The sequence below is a fragment of the Aegilops tauschii genome, chromosome 2 (genome assembly GCF_002575655.3).
Source record: "Aegilops tauschii subsp. strangulata cultivar AL8/78 chromosome 2, Aet v6.0, whole genome shotgun sequence".
Taxonomy (NCBI): Eukaryota; Viridiplantae; Streptophyta; class Magnoliopsida; order Poales; family Poaceae; genus Aegilops; species Aegilops tauschii.
This window is the reverse complement of record NC_053036.3, coordinates 555,723,258-555,748,853: the sequence shown is the minus strand read 5'-3', so window position 1 is coordinate 555,748,853 and position 25,596 is coordinate 555,723,258. Positions and strand designations below refer to the sequence as shown.

At 50.2% G+C, this 25,596-nt stretch overlaps 1 protein-coding gene across 1 annotated transcript; it reads right to left on the bottom strand.

Annotated features, from left to right (window-relative positions):
* Window positions 1–2,966: 2,966 nt before the first annotated feature.
* Window positions 2,967–24,152, bottom strand: LOC109753365 (ubiquinol oxidase 1b, mitochondrial-like). The gene is made up of 3 exons (XM_020312275.2): window positions 24,069–24,152; window positions 3,495–4,325; window positions 2,967–3,351 (listed from the first exon to the last, which is right to left on the bottom strand). The coding sequence occupies exons 1-3, from the start codon at window positions 24,150–24,152 to the stop codon at window positions 3,292–3,294; spliced, it is 975 nt and encodes a 324-aa protein (XP_020167864.1). The 3' UTR covers window positions 2,967–3,291.
* Window positions 24,153–25,596: the final 1,444 nt, after the last annotated feature.

The following is a 25,596-nucleotide window of genomic DNA, read 5'->3' as shown; positions in this document are numbered from 1 at the left end:
GATAGTCGTCATTGCAATTTCATATGAGAGAGAGGCATAAGCTAACATATTTTCTCTTCTTGGATCATATGCACTTATGATTGGAACTCTAGCAAGCATCCGCAACTACTAAAGATCATTAAGGTAAAACCCAACCATAGCATTAAAGCATCGAGTCCCCTTTTATCCCATAGGCAACAACTCCCTTACTCGGGTTTAAGCTTCTGTCACTCTAGCAACCCACTATAAGTGAATCATGAACATATTGCAACACCCTACAGCGGGAATCCCTCACGCTTGCGCGACACGGAGGGCACAATAGGACAGCACCAAAATAAAACATACAACTCGTACCAATCTAGATCATCAATCCACCCAAAGACAAAGGATATCTACTCAAAACATCATAGGATGGCAACACATCATTGGATCATAATATGTGGCATAAAGCACCATGTTCAAGTAGGGATTACAGCGGGGTGCGGTAGAGTGGACCGCGTAAAATAGATGAGGATGGTGATGATGATGGTGATGTTGATGAGGACGATCACTGTGGCGATGATTCCCCTCCCGATGGCACTCCGGCGCCACCGGGAGAGAGGAGGAGAGGTTCTCCCCCTTGTGCTTCCTCCTCCATGGCCCCCCCCTAGATGGGGAGAGGTTCTCCCTCTGGTCCTTGGCCTTCATGGCGATGATGGCCCCTCCGGGATCCTCCTCCATGACCTCTGGTGATGATGGCCCCCTCCGGCAGGGTGCCAGAGAGGGCCTAGATTGATTTCTCATGGCTACAGAGGCTCGCGGCGGCGGAACTTCCGATCTAGGTTTATTTCTGGAAGTTTCCGTATTTATAGGAACTTTTGGCGTAGGTTTCACGTCAGGGGGGGTCTCCGGGCTGTCCACGAGGCAGGGGGGCACGCCCCCCACCCTCGTGGGCAGCCCGAGACTCTTCTGGCCCAACTCTTGCATTCCTGAGGCTTCTTTTGGTCCATTAAAATTCATCAAAAATTGGCACGTCAATTGGACTCCGTTTGGTATTCCTTTTCTGTAAAACTCAAAAACAAGGAGAAAACAGAAACTGGCACTGGGCTCTAGGTTAATAGGTTAGTCTCAAAAATCATATAAAATAGCATATAAATGCATATAAAACATCCTAGATGAATAATTTAGTAGCATGAATACTTCATAAATTATAGATACGTTGGAGACGTATCACTCCTCCGTTGCGAGCACCACCTGCTGCCACTGGTCCCCTTCGCCTGCAGTTCCCCTAACCAAGCACCCAAACGCCCCAGGCGGCGCCTCCAAGAAGGGTACGACACACACGGTGCCGCCGCCGCCCAATCTAAGGAGATTTTGGGTTTTCACCCGGGCATGGGGTCGGGGTGGAGGACAGGGACCTCGACGGCGCCTGCAAGTAGGAGAACGGCGACCCTGTTCGTCGCCATCGTCGGGATGAATGAGTCATCCAGAGTTTCCTCCGGTCCGATGTCACCTCTACCAGCCCCCGCGAACGCACCGGGGCCGACGACCGCGATCGTAAGCCACCAAGTGTAGCGTGAGAGAGCCTACAGCGCGGAGGAGATCCACCGGCAACTCACCGCCCACACGGTCAAGATGACGTCCATCCACCCCCCGCGAACGTCGCCAGTCGAGGGCGCCGTCGCCATGCCTAATGGGGTCGCCGCCCCAGGTCCAGGTTCCTCCACGAAGGCCGGAGTGATGAGATCCACCACGAGCGACGAGATCCGGCACCGCGCGGGCGGCGCCATCGCCCAAGCCCACCGTTAACCGATCCCGCCGCCGCAGGGAGCCCGCACGCTGCCGGGAGCCCCACACCGATGGATCTGGGCGCCCGTGCACCGCCGCGAGCCCGCCGCTTCCGGGATCTGCCACACCGTTGGGAGGGCCGCACCCCGCAGATCAGGACGCCCGCGCTGCCGCGGATCCGGGAGAGGGAGGAGAGACCCTCCGCCGCCGCCGTCGCACGCACGGGCTTTGCCCGACGCCGACCATCGGCAGCGGCGGAGGGGGGGAAGGCCGCTGGAGGGTTTCTAGGCGGTGGCTGAGCCCTCCCGAGCCGCCCGCGGGGGAGGCGACACGAGAGGGACACGCTGGCAGAGAGGCCACATATAGCCTAGCTTTGCTCCAATGCAAAGGCACACGCAGCCAGGGCTTGCCGCTTCGCCCAAATGCTGGCACGAGCGTCTTCGACGACCCTGGCCTCTGAACCCTTGCCTGGGGCGGCGAAGCACGACTCGGCCTTGGCGGCGTTCCGGGCCTTGTTCCTTGCACGATGGGCACGTCGGTCCTCAGCCGCAGTCTTACCGCACCTTGGGCATTGCATCCGAGGCAGTGGGCAGTGCCTGCGTTTACCTTGGACGACACCGCTATGATGACCCACCATAGGGGTTTTGCGACCAGCCAGGGAAAGGCCGGTGCGGAGTGCCTGTACTGCCACCCTCTTCTTGCCAGTTCTGGAGCCTCCGCGGTTGGCCGCCTGTGCCCACTTGCACAGAAGCAATGGATTCCCGTCAGAAGGACTGAATGGCGAAGCGTGGGACAGATTCGTTTCCTCCTGGGATCGTTGACGAGCCAAGTGGATAAAAAACTCCTCGTCCCCGCATCAGAAGTTTCAGAGTCGGATCACCGGAGATGAGCTATGATTGGATCGGAGGGGGCAGAGAGGAAGTGGAGTAGCAAGTGGCTAGGGTTTGGGGTGGGCCAGCTTAGGCCGGATCCGACATGATGGACTCGTCATGCCTTCTACTATCTGCCCGAACATAGGGTGGTTGCAGGGGTTCGGTTGTTTTAGGGTCTTGTGACCAGTCAATGATCGGGCGGACAAGTCGGGTTTTTGGCCGTTCGCCCCGGTGGGGTGCAGCTGTAGATGGTCTGACAACTCCAACAAAGCCCGACTATGAGGAAAGACGTCAATTGCGTTCAGTCAAGCCACAAACACCTGATCTACTGATCAGAAAATGCAACAGTAGCAAGGAAAAGGAAGAATATTCAAATAGGGGATATGTACATAGCGAGGTAGATCAATGGTGGTCTGATAACGAAGACATTGTGGCGTACGCCAAATAGGTTCATCTTAGAGCGAAACGGTGGTTCAACAATATCCTAGATACGCAACTGACAAGCACACTGCTTATTTCTCAGTACTCAATAGTTACCAAACGAGCGACAGTCGCAACATCCTATACAGCTAAAGAGCTCTCATTTCCTCTGCCTTCAAAACGAAACACTCATTTGCTTGGTGGTGGTAGTAGTAGTAGTAGCGATGCAAAATTCAGCAGAACACGGCCAGCCTCAGTGGTATCCGATCGGCGCGGGGGTGGCCTTCAGCTGCATACCCTGGTAGTACACGTCCTGCACGACACAATCGACAGACCAAATCAGCATACATCATCAGAAGTTCAGAACCAATCCGCATAAAACAGATGAGCATGGGGTCAGGAAATGGGGGTCAAAGATTGACTTGCTGATCTTGTGGGATTTGGAAAGATTCATACCGATGCGAAGTGGTTGACGTCGCGGTGGTGAGCCTCGTCGGCGCGCACCACGGTGACCACGGCCTTGAGGGTGGCGTTGGCAGGGAGGCGCCAGTAGTCGATGGCGATGGCCGAGGCGGGGACGTTGTCGATCTTGCCGTCGTCGAGGTCCTTGAGGAACTCGGTGTAGGAGTGGACGGCCTCCTCCTCGAGGTAGCCGACGACGCGGTGCGCGAACTTGGGGGAAATGAGGTAGCCGAAGAAGTAGGCGTTGAAGAAGACGCCCTGGACGGCGATGACGAGGGCGCGCTCGTACCACAGGGGCTGGGTCACCTCCATGAAGGTCATGAGGTGCATGCGCTCGTTCTCGGCCTCCTCCATGAGCGCGCGGATCCAGCCGCCGCTGTGCTCGAAGCGGCGGAGCGAGCGCAGGTGCAGCAGCACGCCGCCCACCATGGGCGGCACCGCCGCGACCGTCTCCAGCAGCAGGGCGTGGCTGGCGTGCCGGCGCTGGAAGAAGAGGTCCCTGGGCACACGCAGCGACCGAACCACGAAGTAGGCCACCTTGTCCGCCAGGGCCTTGGGCTCGTGGTGCTTGGTGACGTCGATGGACGTGTCCGGCCTGTACGTGTCCCACGGCCTGAAGCAGAACCACGGCCACTCCGTGCCGTCGTCCTTGACGAGCTTCCGCGGTTCGATGCCCCAGTAGCTCACCACGGCCCTCTTGCTCTGCTCCGGCGTCGAGGCGCTCTCGGGCTTTTCAGCGCCACTTTCTTGGTTGGCATGTGGGGTGGCGGCGCTTCTTGGACAGTGCAGGTGCAGCACAGCCGTCGCGCGGCGGCGCGCCGGTGCCTAATAATCTAACTAATTCCTTGCCGTGCAAGTGTCTGTCTGGTTAACAAGCTAGATAAGTCTTTCTAGACGAAAGCTCATGACAAGGAACGTCGTCGCCGGCTTGCGGGTGTATGTTGGACTCAGCTTCTGTGACTTTGAAGCTAAGTCTCATCGTGACTTACGAGAGCGGACGTCGTGGACGCAGATATCCAGCCGCTGCTCCAGGCGATGTGATCCGGGCATTAATCTTTGTTCAAACGAGAAAAGGTGACATACATCGATTCATACTTGCGAAATACCCGTGTCCACGTCGGTTTGGTGGGCTCGTCGGGGTACACATCCGACGCAAAGGACCTGGTGCATGGTACTGTTATCACTAAAGTATCTGACACACTCTGGGTGGCGTGTAAGTATTAGAGCATCTCCAACAGGCGGTCAACGCGCGGCGCGCTAAAATCTGGTTTGCGGCGCGTCCATCGCCAGGTTTGGCGTGGCGCGCAGCGCTGGCTCCAGCAGCCGCGCTAAAATGCAACGCGCGTGAGCAGCCGGCGCATCACATTTGTTGCATTTTGTCTCACAACACATCCACAAAACAAAGACATGGCATATAATTTTTAAATCACAAACATCATTCAACCAAGTTTAAAATGAATAGTTCAATTTATTACAACTCAAACAAATAGTATCTTTCATGAAATACAACAAATAGTTCAACAATACAACATCAAACTCACAAATCATGATGCTCTTTGCCGGCCATTCCAAGCCCACCACTCCTCAATGAGATCCTTCTTGAGTTCATTATGCGCTGCCGGACATCGGATGGCATGATAGGAGGCAACAAAACGGGCCACCCTTTCAGCCCTCCGCTGCACTCGCACGGGATGTGTTGGGGATATAACTACTGGCGTAACCCGCCCAGGAGGGGCCGGGTTACGTTATGGCAATTCATCATATGAAGCCCAATATCAAGCTTGAAGATGGCGGTTCAATAAAGGGCCTAAAGCCCGTAGGTGATTTAAGGCCCGTAGTGATAAACCGCCGTAATGGCGTGACTTGTGTTGTAAGGCAAGATTAACTAGTTACCGAGCCGGATTCTGTTTATAAGCCGGCCAGGACTCTGTAGGCCGCGGGGCGTCAACCCGTGTATATAAGGGGATGACCCGCCGGCGGTTTAGGAGAGATAATATCAAATCGGTAGCCAGGTATAGCGGATTCGCTCCCTGGTCATCGAAACCCTAGTAATTCCACCTCAACTGGAGTAGGCTTTTACCTTCACCGTAAGGGGCCGAACCAGTATAACCCTCGTGTCCTTTGTCCCGCTTTAACCCCTTTAAGCTTCCTAGTTGCGATGGCTCCACGACTAAGTCCTTTCACAAAGGCATCTGCCGTGACTATTCCACGACAGTTGGCGCCCACCGTGGGGCCAGCGCACGGTAGATTTGAGTTCTTGAAGGGCAGCTTCGAAGGGCTCAAGGGATACGTTGTGGGCCGGATGACCAAGAGTCGTCGCGGCAAGCTCTACATCAACGATGCAGGCTGGGGCCCCGAAGCCGGCTCAATCGAGTACGGGTAACGGGTCCCCTTCGGCGAAATCCACGTTTTCATTGGCAAGATCGGCGAGCCGGGCCCTGAGCCGGACATCTGCGCCGACCTCATCGAGACGGCTCAGCGTGCGAGACCCGCCCGGACTCTGCCCGCCTTGAAGCGTGCTTTCGTGGGGTGCATCCACGGAGGACTCTCTGAAGGATCTAGATCTAGCGATGAGACGGCCATCTGCTCTGATGATGAATCATCCACAGGTGAGACGGACTCGTTGTATCAACTTCAAGACGGCAGGCTCGGGGGTTGTTCCGATGGCGACAGTATTCCGGACCCTTTTGAGCCGCCAAGCCGGGTTGGAATCTTCATGGACGGCACGCAACCTGTTCAAAACTCCGCCGCTGGGGCAGGAGGCCCTGTGCACTCGTCGGCTCAGGTGCTGATGGATCTCACGGATAAGATGACCGCCCTGCTAACCGCCACGGTCGTCCCAGCGGATCAAGCTCAACATGATGCGGAGGTGGCACAGTTAAAGCTGGATATAGCACGAGCCAAGGAAGATCTGGCAGCGGAGGGAATCAGGATGGCTGCAGAACGGGCGGCTCTGGACGCCCAGACTCAACTGATTCAGGCGCAGTCTTTCCGGCTCACGATTGATCAGAACGCATCCAATGAGGTCATGTGAAGGAGGCATCAGAAGGCTCAATCTCGGCTCCCTCCGGTTTATGATCCTCGAAACCTCTTCAACACGCCCGATGCAGGGCCCAGTAACCCGCTAGAAATCACGGCACCCGGGGCTGGCACGCCGGTTCAGCCGCAAGTGATGGGGCCTCCCCGTGTGAATACGGCCCCACCTCAATATGTACCGATACCACCGGGTCATTATTCTAATCAATTGGAAAACATGATCGCTACAGCGGCGCGACTGGCGGCTCTCCCAGTCGAGGGTGACTCTCCAACGGCGGTCGAAACCCGCAGGGTCAAAGAACTTCTTCAGACGGCTCTGGCACAATAAGAGGCATATTCATATAGCCGGGACAAGATTCATTCAATCCCTCATCCAGACCGGAGCCCAAGTTATAGCAGACACATGGTTTCAGCGACCGGCTCAAGCAACGTCCGACACCGTGACTTGCCAGCTGGCCACGGCCCGGCGCATAACGGAGCCTTTAACGCGGTAGACCAAGACAGAGCACGTCAAGAGGCGGAGCAGGCGGCTCAGCTGACAGCTTACCAACCCCTCCCGGTTTATTCGACGGCTTCTACCGAGGCAGGCATAGCTACGAGGACCGGAGGTGTCCCTTGTCTGGTGCCGGCTCTCCGTAACGAACGTCTGCCCAATGATTTCAAAGGACCTAGGAAGGTACCTAATTACATGGCTGATTTACAGCCCGGAGCATGGATTGAAAGCTACGAGATGGCTATGGAGTTGCTGGAGGTCAGCGAAGCGGCAATGGCCAAATACTTCACCATGATGTTGGATGGGACTGCCCGCACTTGGTTAAAGGGACTGCCACCTAATTCCATCGGGTCATGGGCAGAGCTGAAAGCCCGGTTCATCCAAAATTTCAAAGATACATGTAAGCAATCTATGTCAATTGTGGATTTGACTAACTGCAAGCAGCAAGAAGGCGAGTCTACGACCCATTGGGTACGCCGGGTCAAGGAAATAATACATTCGTCTGATAAGATGGATGCCGGCTCTGCGGTTTTAATGTTGGAGCAAAATTGTCATTTTGCGCCCCTGAAGATGAAGCTTGGGCGGCTCAAGCACGATTGCAACGATATGGGTACGTTGATGGCGGCTCTCGTCAAGTACGTCGACTCTGATAGTACCAAGGATCCTGCGTCTGATGAGGAAAAGACAGGGAAGGGAAAGAAGAATGGCAACGGCAAGGGCCCTCAGCATAACCCGGCGAATCAGGGAGGTAATAAGCGTAAGGCTGATGACGGTATGGAGTTTGTGGCCAACACCAACACGCAGGGTAACAATCTCCGACGTAAGGGGAGGCAGCCTCCCCGGTCTGGCGGGTCAGGCCCGACGCTTGAGAAGTTGTTAAACGAGGCCTGCCCAAGGCATGGCTCTAGGGAGAAGCCGGCCACTCATCTATGGAAAGACTGCGCAATCATGAAAGCTTTCAAGAATTCCAACATGTTCAACGGTAACAATGGGCAGGGCGGCGGCTCAGGTGGCGGCGGCTTTCATGGCCCGGGCGGCGGTTGAAATTCCAATTTTCAGAATTCTCAAGGTAATCAAGGTGGTTTTAACCAGCAATCTGGCCAGGGTAATCAGCAGCAGCAGGGGGGATACCAGACCCATCCAAAGCAGCTCAACAGTGGACATTATCATGTGTTTACTACCAATTTGTGCAAGGGAGACCAGAAGCTTCATAAGAGGGCTGTGAACGCTGTTGAGCTGGCAGTTCCACGTTACTTGCGATGGTCTGAACAGCCGATCGTATGGAGTAGGGGAGATCACCCTCCCCGGGTTGATAATCCAGGTCACCTGGCCTTGGTGGTGGCTCCTCAAGTTGGTGGGTATAAATTCACTAAGGTACTCATGGACGGAGGCAGTAGCATCAACATCCTCTATTATGAGACCTTCCGTCGTATGGGATTAACTGATAAAAACCTCAACCGGTCCAATACTGTTTTCCATGGTGTGGTGCCCGGTAAGTAGGCGTATCCAGTTGGTAAGATCGAGCTGGAAGTAGCCTTTGGAGATGAGTACAACTACAGGGCGGAAAAACTGACTTTTGAGGTGGTCAAAATAAGAAGCCCATACCATGCTTTATTTGGGCGGCCGGCTTACGCCAAGTTCATGGCACGGCCGTGTTACGTATATTTGCACCTCAAGATGCCGGGTCACAATGGGACCATTACGGTTCATGGCAGCCGAAAGATAGCCTTGGAGTGCGAGGAAGGTGACGCTGCTTACGCTGAATCTGTTTGTGCGACAGAGGAATTAAAGTTTTACAAGGATAATGTTGACCCGGCAGATATGAGGTCTTTGAAAAAGCCGACCACGGAGCATGAGTCGGTAATGAAATTTAAGTCGGCCGATGAGACTAAGCTTATTGACTTTGTGCCAGGCGACTCATCTAAGCAGTTTAGCATCAGTACCAATCTGGATCCTAAATAGGAAAGCGCGCTCATCGAGTTCATCCGTGAGAACCGGGACATCTTTGCATGGAAACCTTCTGACATGCCGGGTGTACCGAGAGAACTCGCTGAGCACACTCTTAATATTGATCCAAAATTTAAGCCAATCAAGCAATTTCTCCGGCGGTTTAATGAGGAGAGGCGGAAAGCCATTGGTGAGGAAGTGGCCCGGCTCTTGGCGGCCGGGTTCATCGTTGAAGTCTTTCATCCAGAATGGCTAGCTAACCCGGTGCTCGTGCTCAAGAAGAACGGCACCTGGCGTATGTGTGTGGATTATACAGATTTAAACAAGGCTTGTCCGGCCGATCCTTTTGCTCTCCCCCGTATTGATCAAATCATTGATGCCACGGCGGGTTGTGAGCGTTTGAGTTTTTTGGATGCTTACTCTGGATACCATCAGATCAAAATGGCAGTTAAGGACCAAGAGAAGACGGCGTTCATTACCCCTTTTGGAGCCTTCTGTTATGTGTCTATGCCGTTTGGGCTCAAGAGCGCCCAGGTGACTTACCAGCGGTGCGTACAGAATTGTCTTCATAATCAGATTGGGCGCAATGTTCATGCCTATGTGGATGATATTGTGGTAAAATCCAGAGAGAAGGAGACCTTGATAGACGATCTGAGGGAGACCTTTGGTAATCTCCGGGTTTACAAGATGATGCTTAACCCGACCAAGTGTGTCTTTGGAGTTCCTGCAGGCAAGCTCTTGGGTTTTCTGGTTTCTCATAGAGGCATTGAAGCTAACCCGGAGAAGATCAAGGCAATCACCTCTCTGACTAAGCCGGCGTGTATAAATGACGTCCAGCGTCTGGCAGGTCGGATCGCTGCTTTAAGTCGATTTATAAGCCGGTTGGGTGAAAAGGCCATACCGCTGTATCAGATGATGAAGAAAACAGATGACTTTGTCTAGAGTGATGCTGCCAACACCGCTTTTGAGGATTTGAAAAGACAGTTAGCTGAACCGCCAGTTCTTGCTGCTCCTGTTGATAAGGAGCCCTTATTATTGTATGTAGCTGCTAACACATGAGCCGTCGGTGTGGCCATCGTGGTGGAGCTCAAGGAGGCGGGTAAGGAACATCCGGTTCAGCGGCCGGTTTACTACGTCAGCGAAGTACTTATTGAGTCCAAGCAACGGTATCCACATTGGCAGAAGCTTGTTTATGGGGTATTCATGGCAAGCCGGAAGCTTAAGCAATATTTCCAGGGCCACCCTATCACTGTGGTTAGTTCTGCTCCTTTAGGAGATATCATCCAAAACAGAGAAGCCATAGGTAGAGTCGCTAAGTGGGCCATTGAACTTGGGCCTCATGGTCTAAAGTATGTGCCACGCACAGCTATCAAATCACAAGCATTGGTAAATTTCATCAACGATTGGACAGAGCTGCAGATGCCTGAAGAGAAACCGGATAACACATACTGGACTATTCACTTTGACGGATCCAGGCAATTGGAGGGCTCGGGGGCTGGAGTCGTGTTAGCTTCCCCTCGAGGTGACAAATTTTGTTATGTACTGCGGTTGATGTTTCCCTGTACTAACAATGCAGCTGAGTACGAGGCCTTGCTCCATGGTCTTCGGATGGCTAAGAAGATGAGCTTAAGCCGGGTGAGGTGCTTTGGCGACTCAGATTTGGTGGCCCAACAAGTATCAGGCAAGTGGGATTCCAAGGACCCCCTCATGGCGGCTTATCGCCGTGAAGTTGATGCCATTGCCGGACATTTTCAGGGTTACCAAGTAGAGCACATTGACCGCAGAAAGAACGAGGCGGCTGATGCCTTAAGCCGGCTGGGCTCTCAGCGAAAGCCGGTGCCGCCTAATACTTTCTTGGATATTCTGCATAACCCTTCTGTCAAGTTACCTACAGAGGAAGACTTGGCTGTTCCAGACCCTGAAGCACAGTTGGTGGCGGCTCTTCATGTTATCCCAGATTGGACAGTGCCATACTTGGCTTACATGACCCGGGGAGAATTGCCTGAGGATGAAATTTTGGCCAGACAAATAACCCGACGGTCTAAGTCAATGATAATTGCCAATGGCGAGTTGCATCATCACAGTGTCACTGGGGCAGCGTTGTGTTTCCCCTGAGGAAGGGCAAGAAATTTTACGAGAGATTCACGAGGGGGATTGTGGCCACCATGCCGGCTCAAAATCCCTTGTGGCCAAAGCTTTTCGTCACGGTTTTTATTGGCTGACGGCTCATGCTGATGCAGAGGACTTAGTTAGTAAATGTGACGGTTGTCAGAAGTTCTCAAGACGTGCTCACGTGCCGGCTCAAGAGTTGAGGATGATTCCAATCACTTGGCCGTTTGCAGTCTGGGGGCTTGATATGGTTGGACCTTTCAAAAGGTCCAAGGATAAGAAGACCCACCTCTTGGTGGCGGTTGACAAGTTCACAAAGTGGGTTGAGGCAGAGCCAGTTAGTAAGTGTGATGCGGCCACGACGGTTCAGTTCATGAAAAAGGTGATATTTCGCTTTGGTTTTCCACACAGCATTATAACTGACAATGGTACCAATCTGTCTAAAGGCGCCATGGAAGAATTTTGTCAACAAGAGCATATTCGACTTGATGTTTCATCAGTGGCTCACTCCCAATCCAATGGTCAAGCTGAGAGAGCCAATCAGGAAATCTTGAAAGGCATCAAGCCCCGGCTTTTGGTCCCTTTGCAGCGGACGCCGGGTTGTTGGGTGGAGGAGTTACCCTCTGTGATATGGAGCATCAATACTACTCCTAATAGGTCTACGGGTTATACGCCTTTCTTCATGGTTTACGGAGCCGAGGCGGTTCTCCCTAGCGACATCCGTCATGACTCGCCTCGTGTGGCGGCTTATGTTGAGACGGACAATGAACAAGCGCGTCAGGATGCTCTTGACTTGTTGGATGAACATCGTGATATAGCAGTAGCTCGTTCGGCGATTTACCAACAAGACCTGCGCCGCTATCACAGCCGCCGGGTTAAGTCCAGAACCTTTCAGGAAGGTGACTTGGTGCTCTGACTCATCCAGGATCAAACAGATGCACACAAGTTATCCCCACCTTGGGAAGGGCCCTTTGTGGTCAGCAAGAACTTGCACAACGGGTCATACTACCTCATCGATGTTCGAGAGCACAAAGATTCACGTAAGTCGGAGGAGGAGACCCACCGGCCGTGGAATATAGCTCAGCTTCGGCCTTATTACACTTGAGCCACCGGCTCTCATAATGTACATACTTCCGTGACAATGTATATATTATGATAAATAATAAAGCAGGACCTCTGTCCTTTTCCCCCTCAAAGGTAACATGTGTCATTGTTATTTCCGTTATGATCTCACATGGTCACTTGGGGGCTGATCCGGCTTACGATCGTATTCGAATCTAGCTGTTAAAAATTATGATCACTAGGGGGCTTCCTGTTCAAACATAGGTCGTATTCGAACCAAAGAGAACATAGCTGCCGATACCCTCTTGATCGGCACACTGCCGAGCTCATTGGGGAGTTTTCTTGGTCATATTTGAACCATAGCTCAACCCCCTTTGAGAACCGATGTGGATCGTATTCGAATCAGCGTCGTTAAACAACTCTCAAGGTCATTTGGGGGCTTCCTGTTCAAACATAGGTCGTATTCGAACCAAAGAGAACATAGCTGTTGGTACCCTCTTGATCGGCAACGCCAAAGCCACTGGGGGCTATATGATCGTATTCGAATCTTAGCTTAACCCCTTTGGGACGGTTTTCTGGTCGTATTCGAACCAGAGGCCTTAAGGTTTTTTGAAATTTCTTCTTGCAAACAATTTTTTGGATTTTACTTGAAGTTCTTTTTTGATCATATCTAAAGTGTTCACGGGTGGTTTTTATTCCACTGGGTTAACCTTGATCAATAACGTTGATAGCACATAATAAATATCATATGTGCTGATAAACTGGAGTTGGGTTCTCAACCTCATTGTTCGGATCGCATAAACCGGCAGCATAATCGAAGGATCACAGGTATGCTGTTATGATTATGTCTCAAAGATATGATTGAGAACCGGTTTTTATGATTGTTACATATTCCAGGTTATATGTAAAATATATGACCCTCCAGGCGGTAAGCCGCCAAGGTACTTGTGATTTGTTCTATATGCAGGACAATTAAAGCAAGGAAAGCAGAGGATCAGGATAATAGTGGTGAATATAAGATGGCGGTTTAAGAAGTGTTGAGCGCCACACAAATGCGCAATGGCACGACAAAATTAAGTATTTTCCTACCCTATTACATGACTCCCCGAGTCCAAAAAGTGAGGCATTGTTTTTTATCAAGACATAACCATGAGCCGCCTGAGGGATCAAAGGTGTTGTTGGGCTGAAGCTTCCGGTTCATCCCTTTCCGCTCCTCCGGCTGTTTCCCTGTCCTGGAAGGTTGATGATTTCCAGTCAATGCCACTCAAGGCTTCAAATTCAGCTTCATCATCAATTAACCCGGCCGGGTCAACTTCAGGGGCGAAGGTATGCTTACGAGTTGGAGGGATCAGGCTGATTGCTTCATAACGCGGGGTTGGAATTCTCTGATTCTCGGCATCATAACCCGGTTGATACTTGGTGAGATCTGTATCGTTGCCAATCAGAGTGGCCACAGGGCGTATGTCCTTCACGCAAGCGGCGAAGTCCTTCTGATCAAATGGAGTGCCGTCCTCCTTCAAGCTGGGATACCCAAGGGCGATGTCGGCCGGGTCTAGCTCCGGTGGCCACGCCTTGGCCCGGCTTAATGCGGCTATGGCTCCGACTCTTGCAGAAACTCGTCTCAGTTCTTGGAATCGTTGAGGTAGCACGGCAAGCCGCCTTAGCACATCCGCCAGATGAGTGGGAACTTCATTTGACAGAGCCACGACGGCTAAGGCACGTTGTGACCCGGTGTAGAGTTGTTCCACCAGGGTATAAACGGCCTTCAGCTTTGTCAGCATGCTCTGGTTGAGATTGGAACTCCCGCATTGCAAAGTCAGGTGAGCTAATGGCAATTGAGATACTTGTTGAAAAAGATTTAAAATAGCTAACACTTGCAGAGTAACTTACCAAAGATTGCTGAGACCATCTGAGATACATGGCATTTTAAGCCGGATAATTCGGCGGTTGTTTCTGCAAGAGTAGCCTCCGCTTGTTCAGCCCGGTTGAGCAAAGCGGCCTTTTCATCAGCCCAGGCCTTTCTTTCTGCTTCAAACTTCTTTTTCAGTTTCTCTTGAGCAGATACACTGAATTCAAACTTGGAATTTGCCTTTTGGGTCTCACTCTCTTGAGTTTTCAATCGAGTCTTCAGTTCAGAGATCTCCGACTCAAATTGATTAATGGCGGCCTGTATAAATTTCGGGTCACAGTTAGGGTGATCATAATGCAACATTAAGTCCCAAGCACTTTGCAAGCAAAGACACTTAGCACTTGGGGGCTAATGTATGCTGAAGAGCTCTATTTACAGTGGCGGTTTATGAAAATAAGTCCCAAGCACTTTGCAGGCAAAGGTACTTGGCACTTGGGGGCTAATGCATATTGCTGTTCAAATACTTGGTTAAAACACGGTGAGGGCCGGATCAAATATGCTATCTAAGCCGGACCTTGGGCGCTACCGGATAAGCCGGTTTTCTTGCAGTAATTACTAAGCTGGTGTTAAGTCTACAACATATTTGATCATAAGCAGTAGACTTGGGGGCTGGTAGAGTTAAGATAACTAAGGAATAAGCAATGAGAATTATACCTCAGATTTTTGGTGAATCTGCTTCACCATGTCAATTTCCAAGTCACGGCTGCTGTGACTTGATTCAGATAGCCAGTGACGATGTCTCCAATACTCAGATGAGCATAATTAGTAACGTCCAGTTTGGCTTTGCGGCGTTCCAGAAGTTCTTTGGCAGAACATTTGGCCAGCGCGGTAGGTCTCCCCGGTTCAACAAAGTCCGTCCGGGTGATTTCGACCTCGGGTCATCCATCATGGCCGAGCTGGGGATCTCCGGGTTTTCAGAGCCTTCCATAGTTTGTTCGACAGATGGATTAGTGGTGGAAGTTGGAGCATCATGAGCTGGTTCAGGCGGCGGCTCAGGAACGAAAGTATCGGCAGCAGCCGTTCTGAGCTCCGATTCAGCCAAGATCGGCTCTTCGGCCGGCTTACTTCTCCTTGCCTTCTTGCTGGGCTTCACTTGCACACTGGGAATCAAAGGGTTAGTACAAAAACACGAGTAAGATAAAACACAAGATAAACAGATTGTCATTACCCTCGGGCGGTTTTGAAAGCCGGCATGTTAGATTGCATTGAGTCGCCGGAAGAAGGTGAAGTCTCCTGATAGTTTGAGTCAGAAAACTTGAGTGATTGACGAGTGAAACCCGCCAAAGGATACAAAGAATGTAAATCGGAGGTAACCTCAGTCCGGCGTTTTCTTGTTGCATCAGGTAAGCCGGAGGAGAGGTCTGCATCTTTACTGGTCCGGGTCTGCCTCCGACTTTCGTGAGTCTGTCGCTTCAAAAGAAATTGAGGATCTTGATAAGCTAAAGGATGTGAAAATCTTACTTTCCGGGTTACTCTTCGGACTTTCTGTCTCGGCAAAGGCTCGGAGTCGGAGGAAATTATAGTTACCTCTTCAGTCACTGCAGGACTCGCTCCTGTATCCTCCTGCTGATAATCAGTGTCAATAAGATGGTTAAAAAAGGAACCTAAAGAGTCAAGAGCTACCTCTGACTCGGAGGTATCATCCAGATGAAGCATATCCGAGGCGCTAGGCTTGCTTCCCTTCTTACGGGGAGCGGCTTTCCTGGCGGCTTTCTTAGCTTTTCTGGCTCTCTTTGCAGCCTCATGGTCATACTTGACCTTCCAAAATTTGTCATCAGCCTGCAAATTGCAACAAAGGTTTTTGAGTAAAGACAACATTATCAAGGTAGGAAGTAAAATGCTCAAGTCAATGGCTTACCGCTGGAGCTGGGTTAGCTTTGCAGAAAGGGCTTAAGCCCACTTTCCCGCAATCGGCCAGGCTTTCGTTCAGAAGAGACTTGGTCATATCATCAACAACGTCATCGGGTAAGTCGTCGGGACTGTGCCGTAAAGGATCATTGTTCAGGCCAGTGTAATCGCACATCAAGCCGGGGTGGCGGCTTAAGGGGATAACCCGCCAGGCAATCCAAACCCGGACCAGATCAATGCCATTTAGGCCGTTCCCCAGAAGAGCTTTGATCTTGTTGATGGTGGGAGCAAGTGGTTGACGTTCAGCTGGAGATAGTTTATCTGGCAAGGGGTGATTTGACTCCAGTCGCAGGGCGCGAAAGCCGGGCAGAGGGTTCTCATCAGCCGGAGAAGTGTCTTGACAGTAGAACCATGTCTGGTTCCAATCTTTAGGGTGACTTGGCGGCTCAGCATAAGGGAAGAGACAATCTCTCCGTCGTTGGATTGAGATTCCGCCGAGCTCCAAGCTGGGCCCATTGGCACATTCGTTTTGGCGGTTCAGATAAAATAACTCTCTAAAGAGTAATAAGTTGGGTTCTTCTCCAAGGTACACCTCACAGAACACTTGGAAATTACAGATATTTGACACGGAATTGGGTCCGATGTCTTGAGGTCGCAGGTCAAAAAAGTGCAGGACGTCTCTGAAATTTTTTGAGCCGGGTGGAGCAAAGCCCCGGTTCATGTGATCAGTAAAGATGACAACTTCCCCATCCTTGGGTTGAGGTTTTTCTTCTGACGGATCGGGAGCACAATAGGACATGACCTCTTTCTTCGTCAGATAACCAGTTTTCACAAAATCAGCTAAGATGCTATCAGTGACGGTGGATTTAACCCGGTTGCATGTGATGGGTGCTTTGGGAGCTTTGGGCGGCATTATGAAGGATGGAAGCCTATGACAAAATAAAAATTTCCGGTTCAAATTTAAGCCGGAAAAAATACTTTAATTCATATTCAAGATGGCGGCTTACGAAGGGGCCTAATGATATATGGCTAATTGTGTCAGATTGTTTAAGCCGCCATGGGAAACAGTAGCAATTAAATTATTTAAATCCACTATGAGTGATCAGGATCATTCATTGAGCATTGTCTCGTTAAGCCGGCGGTAAGAGCCGTCATGGATAACGGATACAGTTTTTGCCTAAGTGTCGCACAAACAAGTTTCACAAGTTGCAGCTGTTATTTTGGATCAAATGGTCGTTCAGAAAAGAAAATATTCTAGACCTAAGAACAGGTACAGATGAGTTCGTGAGTTCTAGTGAGGCCTTTGCACAAAGGAAAGGGATCTGCCAGTATTAAAAATGGACGCGAAATAACTACCACGTAAGTTTCCATATTACTTTTGGATCAAGTAAGGCCGCAGTGGAAGAACTATGAAGAAACAGTGATGAACCACGAAGAACAGGGAAGAACTCGGAAACCCTAATGCAGATCTGACGTTCGAGAAGGAGGAGACTTACGGCTGCAGATTCACTGCGGAGGATCGCCGTTGTTCACTGGTCGATTCAGGTTGATGCAGTGGCCAAGATCGACGAAGAGGAGGTGCTCTGTTGCGGCGGCGGCGGCGGAGCTCGAGCGGCAGCAAGGTCGAGAGAGGAGGAAGACGATAGGAAGGGGGATAATGAGAAAAGACCTGGTCGTGCTTATTTATAAGTGAGGACTGATAAGTGGGCGCGAAAAACGAGGAGGCCGAAAACTTGATTACCCAGCGGCTCCGACGCCTCGATTTTCAAGATGGTTATTAAGATAAAGATCCGTTGGGATATGACGGAATAAAAAATGAATTTAATGGAAGATGGCGTCATGGTGGGTTATCAGGAATCCAGAAGATGACGTCACGGCAGGTTATAACTTTTGCACAGACAGAAGCCAGAAGTTTTCTTCTTAAGGTATTGAAGATCGACATGAACCAGTTCAAATCAATCTGGGGCCTAATGTTGGGGATATAACTACTGGCGTAACCCGCCCAGGAGGGGCCGGGTTACGTTATGGCAATTCATCATATGAAGCCCAATATCAAGCTTGAAGATGGTGGTTCAATAAAGGGCCTAAAGCCCGTAGGTGATTTAAGGCCCGTAGTGATAAACCGCCGTAATGGCGTGACTTGTGTTGTAAGGCAAGATTAACTAGTTACCGAGCCGGATTCTGTTTATAAGCCGGTCGGGACTCTGTAGGCCGCGGGGCGTCAACCCGTGTATATAAGGGGATGACCCGCCGGCGGTTTAGGAGAGATAACATCAAATCGGTAGCCAGGTATAGCGGATTCGCTCCCTGGTCATCGAAACCCTAGTAATTTCACCTCAACTGGAGTAGGCTTTTACCTTCACCGTAAGGGGCCGAACCAGTATAACCCTCTTGTCCTTTGTCCCGCTTTAACCCCTTTAAGCTTCCTAGTTGCGATGGCTCCACGACTAAGTCCTTTCACAAGGGCATCTGTCGTGACTATTCCACGACAGGATGCCCCAAGAGCTCATAGTGAGAGTAGTCTACATCTTGGCCACGCTCATTCTCGATGATCATGTTGTGCATGATCACACAAGCATGCATTATGTACCAAAGCATCTTCTGATCCCAAAATCTAGCCGATCCTCTTACAATAGCAAATTGGGCTTGCAAAATCCCAAAAGCTCTCTCCACATCTTTTCTAGCCGCCGCCTGAGCATTGTGGAAATCAAGATATTTCTTACCTTTCGGTTTTTTCAACAGCTTCACAAATGTTTGCCACTTTGGATAGATGCCATCCGCAAGATAGTAGCCATGGTTGTATGTACGACCATTAGCTACAAACTGCACCGGTGGCAGTTCACCATTTGCAATCTTACTCATTAGTGGTGATTGGTTGACAACGTTGATGTCATTCAAAGATCCGGGCATTCCAAAAAAAGCATGCCAAATCCAAGTCTCTTGATCGGCCACCGCTTCAAGGATTATAGTGAAACCCTTTTTTTGTCCGTGGAATTGGCCATGCCATGCCTTTGGACAATTCTTCCAACTCCAATGCATGCAATCTATTGAGCCAAGCATACCTGGGAACCCGCGAGCTTTGTTCATCTCCAATAGCCTTGCGACGTCTTCAGCTGGGAGTTCTCAAGTACTCCGGGCCAAACACTTGCACAATTCCGACTGCGAAACGCTTGACACACATGATGGCTTGGATCTCACCAATGGCCAAGTGATCATCAACTAGATCAGCAGGGATACCGTATGCCAACATACGCAAAGCGGCTGTCACCTTCTGAAAGGTGCTATGCCTGAGCTCTCCGGCGCATTCCTCCTCTGCTGAAAAACCGTTCATGGCTCGCTAGTTTCTCTGCAATGCGCCTGAACAACTCGGTGCTCATCCTAAACCGGCGACAAAAGTACGACTCGGGGTATGTGGGATTCTCCACAAATTAGTGCCTCATCAATCTGTTGTGGGCACCAATCCTATCCCGTCAAATTTTCTGCCGACCCATAACCAAACCACCGTGCTTCGGTTTTTTATTGATGTGCATAGCTAGGATCATTGCAAGATCCTCCTCCTCTTCCATATCAAATTCTTCTTCGGAAGAATCATATGGCGAACTCATCTAAAATGTTCAAAACTAGGCTATAAACAACATGCACCAAATTTCATGTAAAAATGTGGAAGTTGGAAGCAATACATACCTTGCGCGCCTTTTGTCGAACACCTTGCGGGCGCCAAGCGGTGGTGGGCGGCCGGGCGCTATTCGTCGGAGGACTGCCGCGCGCGACGGGCGGCGCTAACTAGAGAGAGAGGGAGGAAGCCGCGGCCGCGCGGGAAGAGGCCGGGGAAGCGCCGGAGCGGTCGCCGGAAAAATGGGGTGGCGCGGGCGGCGGCGCGGCGGTAGGTGGAGTTGCGCGCGAGCGCTCGAGAGTCCAGCGCGCGGGAGCGGACGTAGCAAATAAGCGGCGCATGATGACGTTTCCGCCCGCGCGCTGAATTACATATGCCGTGCGCGCGGTTTTTGCGCGTCCGGAACGGTAGCGCGCACGCTAAAACCACTACTTTTTTGAGACGGCACGTATATAGCGCGGCTGTGCCGCTGTCCTGCGTCCCATACTATTTGCTTTGCATGGCGCCGTGACAAGTGTTATGTGCGAGCAGGTGGGGACCATGACCCGATAGTCAACATGGTGGTGGTGTGGCCGCGCCAGACGTGTCCTCTGCTGTGTGTACGACGTAACAGTTGCCCGTGAGCGTGCTGGATGGACGAAGTGTGCAGCGTGGGCATTCGTGCTCCCGTTTAGTACTTTAGTGGCCTAGCAAAAATGCTGTTAAAACGTAGGCCATGCTAGTTTGGTTATCTACGTGTAGTGTTGGAGATCGCTTATGATTTTTTTATTTAAGTCAATAATGTATTAAGCGTTTCGTTTGAAATAGAACTAGAGATATTTTCGGTGTTTATGGATGAACCATGTGATTACAGCAACTAATAAAAAATATGATAATGTTTGCCTAGCTAAGGTTGCTGCGTGCCTGCGTCGCTGTACACAGTACATCGTGCATTAACTGAAAACACTCCTGACAGTGAAGTGTAGCCGGGTTGTGCGATGTGCGGGTATAGGCTGCTGCGTTGCACATCGGATTCGTCTGCGCACGTACCTGCTTGTGTCAGATCGTGTTGTCAGGCTTGGTCCTTCGAATATGCATATACGTTTCACTTCGCTCCCCAACGTTCAGCCATATACTCTAACTAGCACGCTCAGCTGATCCAAATCGCAACGGCATGCGCGCCGTCGATGCGGTGCGTGCAGCTGCCGCTGCGTGCATCGATGCACTTCTTCATGACTTACCTATTGGAAATATTAGCACTTACTTGATTAATCTAATTCACGAGTAGACAGTAAACATGGCAAATACGGTATGCATCTCATACCGATACCTAAGCATGTGAGCACGTACAGTATATAAAACCGAAACATCTATGAACAACATATATACGGCCAGCACATGAACGAGCAAATAGGGGATGAACGAGTCATACCCTCCGGTTGGCCAGGCCAACACGGCGGCGGCGGCAGCAGCCTCGGCATCAGCCAAGCCTTCTTCTTGGCGACTTTGTCATCAGTCATGGAGTCGATGTAGAGGAAGTACTGGAAGCAGAGGCGGACGAAGACAGGGACGGATCGGGAGCAGTCGCGTTGAGACGCTCCCCAAAAACCTTATTGCCGTTCTCCTGGGCAGGATCTCGAACGACAGGGTTCCGGAGGGACCTGCTCTCCCGACCAACCGTGCACGCGGTCGTCAGGGTGGGATCGCCGGAAGCAGCACAAAAGAGAGAAACAGTAGATGACGCCTAGGGTTGTACGAGAAGGAGTGAGTGAACTGAGTTAGGGTTCACTCCACTGGCCAGCGCCTTCTTATGTAGGCCGTCAGGTAGATGGGCCTGGGCCAGGCCCACGACTGAGTCCGCAAACAGCCCACGGTCCAACGTCTCGGACAGTGGCGCTTCCGTAAGCTACTCGTTAATGAATTAACCATTTCTGAGCGGCAAAAATAAGCTTCGGCTCGGCTCATTCCCGCAACACGCGGCGCGCGCGCGTCGTGACGAGTCGAGGCGGGCGGCGGAGGAGGAGGAGCGCGCATGTACAGCTCCTATTCCCAAGCTCCCAATAGAAAGTGGTAGAGTAGCCCTTATAAAGAGGTCTCACTCTTATTACTGTAGCAGTATGGGACTAAACTTCCCACACTTCCCACCACTTGCCGTACACATGCATGGGCCTTAGAGATTAACTAGGGATTATTGTCTTATATGGGCCTAAGCCCATCCATAATCCATCAATCCCCCACCAGATCTCGAGGCACATAAGTTTGACAACTGTTCCAAACAATGTTTGATATACCAGAATTTTCAGTAGAGGCTGTTAAGTTGAACTTCCACCTAGAGCAATAGGGTTAGACTCTTCACAACTGAACAATGGACTATGCCTTGAATCGTCAGTTTGGCTGTAGAAGTTTCGCCTATTGTCAGCTGATACGTGGCTGTCGAAGGCTAAACCCCACGGGTGAAGCTTATTAGTCATACTCCGTACCTTCTCATGAGCTTCCTAAAGATCACCCAATCTCATAGACTGTGACCAGTAGTCGGGCTCACATAGGTGTGTTCCTCTAAAGAATGCTCTGTAGGTTAGCATCTTGCTTACATAAGCTTTGGAACACATTAAGACAAAAGTCAGCCTGCCTTACAGAATTGAGAGTATTATTACATCCCCAACGGAGTGGGATAATTAAGGATACTCTCCTCAGTTGACCGCTGGATTGTTTTCCCAGGTCCTAATTCACAGGATCTCCGATCACATAGGTTGGGTTACCCCCATGGCAACTTACGTGGGTCTCGTACCCTTCTCTCTCGATGCATTTTCTATCACAATCCGTGATAGCCCTTTCATAAAAGGGTCTGCCAGGTTCTTAGCCGTCTGGATATAATCCAACGCTATTACTCTGGAGTTTCTTGATTTTCTGACAGATTTTAATCTTCTTCTTATGTGCTTTGTGGATTTCAAGTTGTCCTTTGAACTCTTAGCCTTGGCAATCACTGTTTGATTGTCACAGTTTATAAGGACAGCCCGGACTGGTTTATCAACCACCGACAAATTCATCAAAAGCTCTCGAAGCCATTCTGCTTCGACACATGATGTGTCTAATGCTGTGAGTTCTTCTTCCATAGTCGATCTGGTTAAGATCGTCTGCTTGCAAGACTTTCAGGAAACAACACCACCACCAAGTGTGAAGACATATCCACTTGTGGCTTTCATCTCATCAGCATCAGATATCCAGTTAGAATCACTATACCCCTCAAGTACCGTCGGGTACCCAGAATAGTGAATCACGTAGTTCACAGTACCTTGCAAATAGCGCATCATTCGCTCAACGGCATGCCAATGCACATCTCCCGGATTGAAAAAAATCGGCTCAGTTTGCACACAGCAAATAAGATATCAGGGCGAGTAGCACAAGCTAGGTACATGAGTGAACCAACCACTTGAGAATATCTCAATTGATCTACAGTCGTGCCTTCGAACTTTCGAATCCGCACGCTGGGATCATATGGTGTTGCAGAAGGTTTGCAGTCCGAATATCCAAAACGGCTCAAAATCTTCTCAACATAGTGGAATTGCAAAAGTGTAATTCCACCCTCAGTATTTCTCAGTAGCTTGATGTTCAAGATAACATCAGCCACGCCCAGGTCTTTCATCTCAAAGTTATGAGATAGAAAAGCCTTGACCTCCTCAATTACTTTGAGGTGGGTCCCAAATATCAATATGTCATCAACATACGGACACAGTATAACTCCTTTGCCCCCACCATAGCGATAGTATACACATTTGTTAGCTTCGTTAACAACAAAGCTAGTAGATGTCAAAGTTGTATTAAACTTCTCATGCCATTGCTTAGGCGCTTGTTTCAGGCCATACAAAGATTTCACTAACTTACACACCTTTCTTTCCTGACCATTTACTACAAACCCATCCGGCTGTTGCATGTAAATTTCCTCGTCTAGCTCTCCGTTAAGGAAAGCCGTCTTAACGTCCATTTGATGAACGAGAAGACCATGCGAGGCAGCCAAAGCGAGTAACACTCGAATGGTTGTCAGCCTAGCTACAGGTGAGTAAGTGTCGAAGAAATCCTCTTCTTCCTTTTGGGTATAACCCTTGGCCACAAGCCTAGCCTTATACTTCTCAACAGTACCATCGGGCCTAAGCTTCCTCTTGAACACCCACTTACATCCCAATGGTTTGCAACCATAAGGACGATCAGTGATCTCCCATGTCCCGTTTGCCAAGATGGAATCCATCTCGCTACGGACTTGCATCATTGTTGGTGAAGCAAATGCATCTGAATTTCCATCCATGAATACTGCATTTGAATTTTTTTTAATTTCTAATTAGTTAGCTGTAGCGTGGGGTGGAAATGTAGCGCTACTAGTACATACGATAGTAGTAGCGTGGGAGTAGAAAGCAGCTCTACTAGTACTTAGAATATCTGCAGCGTGGGGTAGAAAACGCGCTACTGCTAAAATTTAGCTGTAGCGCCGTAGCGCGGGCACCCACGCTACTGGTATGCAAAAAACCCACGCTACTGGTAAGGTTTTTCCTAGTAGTGGGAGTTGCCCCCGGTGTCCACCTTGGACCGCTCCAAGGCAATGCGGAGGGCCGGCTCCTCGTCGACGTCGAGGTCGGAGCCGAAGTGGCTGCCGGAGCTCGACATTGGCCAGAGTGGATCGAAATCGGAGAGGGGAGAGGAGAGGATGGAGCGAGAGAGGGGAGTGAGTGAGCTAGGGTTCCGAGCAAGGAGCTGGATGGGGTTTTTCATGGGACAGCTGTGGGGTCGGTTGTGGGCCGGGCCTGCCAGCTCCGACGCGGTGAACACGCCCGGGCGTGCCCGGACCGCCTATATCCGCCGTACATTTGGGCCGGATATGAGGGGCGCCAGACAGCCCGTGCGTTTGAGGCCGGTTTGAGGCATCAGGGTGGATCAATTTCTGTGACCGGTCAACCCGCCCGAACGTTTGAGACAGGTTTAGGGTGCCCGGCTCTTAGCCCCTTTTCTATGTCGTCAATGGAGTTCGGACATGGATGAGTTTGGAGGATATGTAGTCAAGCCCTGCTGCCTTTTATCTCTTATTTATTTGCCTGGTTTGGAATGGTATAATTGTCGACATGTAATTTAGATATAGGCCTATAGAAAGGAAGATGAAGCAGAAATGCAAGAAACCGAGGGGAGGGGGTGAACAGTACAAAAGCTAACTAGAAGGGCAATGCCTAATTACATTGTTAATTCCAGTTGCTTGGTTGATTAGTGGTCGTACAGTATAATTCAGATAATACCATAGTGGTTTTTTTTATTCAGAGAAAGCACTTGATAGGTGGGGTTCAAAAGAAGCAACTGATAGCGCTTGGTTGATGTTACTTGATTGTTTGTTCCTGACCATTAGGGGAAGAAATTTAGGGGAAGCATTGGCAATGCTAAATTGGCGAGAAGAGAGCAAGAGCAAGACGATGAACATGGAAAAGGTTCGGATTCCTTTGCTACATGTACACCATCTTTGCCTGCTTTGCTTCTAATTTCCCATTCCTATAATCCTTCTTTCCAAACCCCCTTCATTGCTGTACTAATATGTTGATGGATCTTGTTTTTAATTATAATCAGTTCAAATATAGGTTGCCAGAATACTGAGTTCTCAAACGTGGCATGCTGAATTTATGCATCATGGCTCGCTAGATATTGCTCTGTTTTAGACCAGACCCATAGAAGGTGCGTATATGACTGAAACATCTCTCATTTTTTTCATTTCAACACCATTATCCCCCCTTCTCATCTCTAATACAAGCTAGCTCTCTATTTTTTGTTGTTTAGGGTGTACATTCTGCAATTAGTGATAGGTTTTGTTATATAGGGTGTACATTCAAGTTTGTTGGTGACACTGCATGCCTGACTCCTGTAGATGGACCCATCTTTCAAGTTAGGGAGCCTGCAGATGAAGATTGCTAAAATATTATTGGTTGGCTTCCGCAAGTGGCTTCATATGTTTACCGGAGGCAGCTCTTCTTCTATCAGATCAGATGCATTGTCTTGTATTACCTCCGTTCCTAGATATTTTAAATGGACTATAATGTACAGATGTATGTAGACATATTTTAGACTATAGATT